Source organism: Belonocnema kinseyi, chromosome 7, assembly GCF_010883055.1.
Source record: "Belonocnema kinseyi isolate 2016_QV_RU_SX_M_011 chromosome 7, B_treatae_v1, whole genome shotgun sequence".
Taxonomy (NCBI): domain Eukaryota; kingdom Metazoa; phylum Arthropoda; class Insecta; order Hymenoptera; family Cynipidae; genus Belonocnema; species Belonocnema kinseyi.
This window is the reverse complement of record NC_046663.1, coordinates 4,511,996-4,516,247: the sequence shown is the minus strand read 5'-3', so window position 1 is coordinate 4,516,247 and position 4,252 is coordinate 4,511,996. Positions and strand designations below refer to the sequence as shown.

The 4,252-nt window shown below is 37.1% G+C and overlaps 1 protein-coding gene across 1 annotated transcript in view; it reads left to right on the top strand.

Annotated features, from left to right (window-relative positions):
- Positions 1–1,660: 1,660 nt before the first annotated feature.
- LOC117175928 overlaps positions 1,661–4,252 on the top strand; it is a 24,684-nt gene continuing 22,092 nt past the window's right edge. Inside the window, exon 1 of the mRNA XM_033365778.1 lies at positions 1,661–4,008. Within this exon, the coding sequence (XP_033221669.1) occupies positions 1,879–4,008 (2,130 nt within the window). The 5' untranslated portion in view covers positions 1,661–1,878. The remainder of the gene's footprint in view (positions 4,009–4,252) is intronic.

Below are 4,252 nucleotides of genomic sequence, written 5' to 3'. Positions count from 1 at the left end.
GCATTCCTTTTAGATTAAAAATTTTTCTTTTTTTTTTGGTACAAATTCAACTCATTTGAAAAATTCAATTATTTGGTCAAAAAAGCAACCTTTTCAAATTTCATCTTTCGTGTTCGAAGACTCGACATTTTGAATTAAAATTCATCTTTGAAGTTTGAAAATTTAACAATTTCGTTAAAAATTTAACTTATTTATCAAAAAGTAATTTTTTTGTAGGAAAATCATCTTTCTTGGTTGAACATAAACTTCATTGTTTGAAATTAAACTTTCTTATAAAAAATGTATCTTTTCCGCTTAAAAGATCAATTCGATTTAAAATTCATGTATTATGTTGCAAATTTTTATTGTTGTTACTTTTTGAATATTCGTCATTTTAGTTTAAAATTATCTTTTTGGTTGAAAATCCACCATTTTTTTATAGAAAAATCGACATTTTTTTCTTTCTTGACTAAAAAATCTTTCTTATTTAGAAATTTAACTGTTTTTATGAAAAATCATCTCTTTTAGTTAAAAATGCCCAGGAAACAAAAATCTATTCACTGTTGTTGAATGGGTTTCAAAGGGTTTTGAATTGCGTATCTGTGATTGGAATTTTAAATTGCCGCCGATTTGTTTTTTAAAGACTTGTAGTCGTCACAATTTTGGTGACTAATTTATATGCCGCAAAAGACTAATAACTGAAATGGCAAAAGGAATTTAATAGACCTGCGCATGATTTCTTTTAATCTTTCGATAATTTATAAATTTAAAAAATCGTGTAAGATATGGCACCTTAACCCAAAAAAAGTTGGTTTCATTCAAAAAGAAGGAAACCGATTCAATATAACCTTGCTTGAAATTGTCATTGCAGTACATGACAGATTCGAAGCTGCTTGAGAAAATGAGCGATTCACATAGTCGCAAAACAATTCTGTTTTAAGTTTCTGAATTTGCAAATAACAGATATGCAATTCACAGAGTCGTCTTTTCCATGGATTCTCTTTTCCTGGGTGCAATTGTTTGACTAAAATGTATACAAGTTTCGTTAAAGATTCAACTAATTTTTTAAAAATTGGCCATTTTCGTTAAATTAAACAGTTCTTCATTGAAAATTAAAAATTTAGGTTTTAAATGAAAATTGAAGAGTTTAATTATATTCTATAAAATCGTTCAAATTTGAGAGTTTTGATTTTGTACATCTTCCAAATTGAAAAAATTTTTCATATTAAATCTTTAAAATTCAAACTAGATTTTCAACAACAAAAAAAGTTTAAAATTACATATCTTTAAAATGTAAATCGTCCATAATATGTTCCAAGAACTAACGAAATTCCATTAGTTAAAAAGAGATAAAGATATCGCTGTCTCTTTTTAACCAATAACATTTTTTATTTCTTGGAACTTATTATAGGTGCGCTAGTGAGGTGTCGCATGTTTTTAATATTTTTGGATAAACTCCCTCAAAGTTTGGCCCTCGGCTTGCAGACATCTTGTCATATGACGTCACAATTTGATTTTTAAACACGCCACCAGCCATGTCGTCACATTTGGAAACTAAAGCAGAAACTTTCTCACTTTTCGCAGAAACATTTCAAAAACGAGGGATGTCCCGAGCTACATGTGCGTAATGAATTTAAGTAAGTTTTCATAACTGCAGGAAAACATTTGTAGTCGTGTGAACTTTATTAATCAAAAAACGGTAGTTTTCAGATACTTCTGACTGAAGATTACCTCGAAAAAAGGAACTCCGTCCCAGACTCTCTTCCACATGCATCGCATCTTCAGTTTTAAGGTTATATTCGCAATGACACTCGAAAACAGGATATTCCTTCAAAAAAAAGTAAGATAATTTTAAAATTTCGTAAACTTAGGATAAAAACTCCCGAAAATTGTTTCTAAATGGAGGAACTTGAGGTGATTCCCCCTAAATTACGACGCGTTCAAAGCAGAATGCATGTCTCAGAATGTGTCCGAAAATTTACTCTTCCTCAACAATTTCCCAGCACCGTTGTTGGCCACACACCCGTCCCCAGGGAACATTCAATCAGTTCTCCAAATCCCTCCCGAAATGTCACCGAAAATTCCACATTAGCCACGACAAATAAACGAAAAAGTATACAGAGGCTCATGCAATGTCCGGAGGAAAAGTCAAGTTCAATCAAAGCTCCAAGTGTCACCGAAAGGGCACTCGCTTTACCCGGAAGTCAGACAGTTGCCACGATAAATAAAAAAAATATAATCCGAAGGTTCATTCGTCCCCATAAGATTATTCAGGTTTCTTCTCCCTCGGCTGCGAATGAGGTGAAAATCGTTCAGAAACCGATCTCTGCTCCAACTTTTTCTAACGGGATGAAAATAATCCAAAAAGCTTCCTCCTCACATCTCCTGTCAGGTTTCAAAAATCCCGTGTCCTCGACGATTGGCGAGCCCCAGACAAAATTACAAAAACTAAAATTAAAGTCTCCCGACGGAAAAGACCTCGGCGAGTTTGAGGTCCAGGTTGTAGAGCAGCAGGTCGGCAATCATCTCAAGAGGAAACTTGTGACAGTCTCGAAACATGTGCCCAAGAAGGACGAGAGTCAAGGAAGTGCTGTCGTTTCCAGCACTCAGGGTGAATCTATGGTTGCGTACTCAACCAACGATGTGCAGTATCCGGGGATGATTTACCAGGAGCCCCGGATCGGGAAAGTCGGAAGCGAACCAACCAAGCCAAATATCATCAGCCAAATTTCCCTGAGAGGGACTGCAGGTGTCCCTATTGGCCAAGTCATGAAGAATCTTCAGCACAAAGTAATAACGATTGAAAAGTCAAACGTTCATCCCAGCACCATCCCCTGGATAAAAATGGATGCGAAAAGGGTTTCGAGTAATGGAAAGAAAGTCTTGTATCTCCAACACGACGAGCATCCTTATTTAAAAAACATCACCCATCCCGGAAAGCCGATTTCTCTGAAACCTCTCAAGTCGATCAAACTCCAGTCTATGGGTCTCGGCAAAAAAGCAGCGGTGGAGGAAAATTCGGATCTCTCGATGGGAACGGGTGGTTTGAAGTTCTTCCAAAACGGAGACTTTGATGAGGAATTTGAAGACGGAGAGTTGAAGAATTATGTCGAGAGAAATCTGATCCAGGTAGAACAGGGCAAGAAAAACGTCCCTGCAGGCACCTCTTCGAGGCAGTCTTACTCTGGAAGCAGTTCCGATATGGGAAGTCTGCAGTACAGCGACGAAGAAGATGAGCCTGGGTCTAGTGACACCCCCGACACAGATGATAGTCTCGAGAGTTTTCGGAGGCCTGAAGCCGAGGAACCGCCAGAGAGGAACCTCCACAAAAGCAGACAACGGATTCCTGAGAAGATAAAAGTGGAGAATCTGGTGCAGAAGAGTGCAGAAAATGGAGAGGGATCATCGGACATGAGAATTTTGGAGAGGGCTCTCGCGAGCGTCAAAGACAAGAGTCTTCGGGAAGAGGCTCTCAAGGTTCTCGCAACATGTAAATTAGGGTCGGAGAGATATGTTCCAGTTCGTCCACCTCCTGACTCGATCTCGGTCCGAGAAACTACGACTCAGACCAACATTTTTGGGAGTTTGGAACCCAATTGTGAGGAATTTGTTGAAGTTAAGGAAGAGGTGAAAGGGTTGCGGAGAATTAAGAAGGAGCAGAGGAATCCTTCTTTGTTTAGCAAGTCCTGCAATGCTATTTTGACGCCTGTGGATGAGAATCATACGGGGGATCAGTACACGAAGCAGTTGGATAGTATGTTAGGAAATTTGGATCTTGACATGGCGGGCGTGCAGGAAGTCAATCAGATCAAGGAAGTGTTGAATAAACCGTTCCGGAGTAATGAGAGGATGAATCGGATCAGAAATCAGATTCAGAAAGATGTGAAGATGCTCTCGGATTATGATGAGAATGGACTGATGGGTCTTCATAAGGCAGTTATGGAAGATAATAGTGTAGCTGTGAAGAGATTGCTGATGATTCTTAAGATCAGCAAAAAGGATGTGGATATGAAGACTCTTGATGGAAAGGTGAGATTTTATTTTTATTGGTATTTCAGACTTTCTCACTCTTTCCCATCTTTTCCTATTTTCAAAACAATTACTTGTGTTTTTCTCTTCTAGAAAATTCCCATTTTTGATCAAGTATTGTATTTTTGATTTATAATTGATCTATTTTAGTTCAGAAATCTACTTTTTGCGAGAAAATTGAATTATTTTATTGAAAATTCAACTATACTGTTGAAAAGTTATCTTTTTTTATCAAAAATTTAAT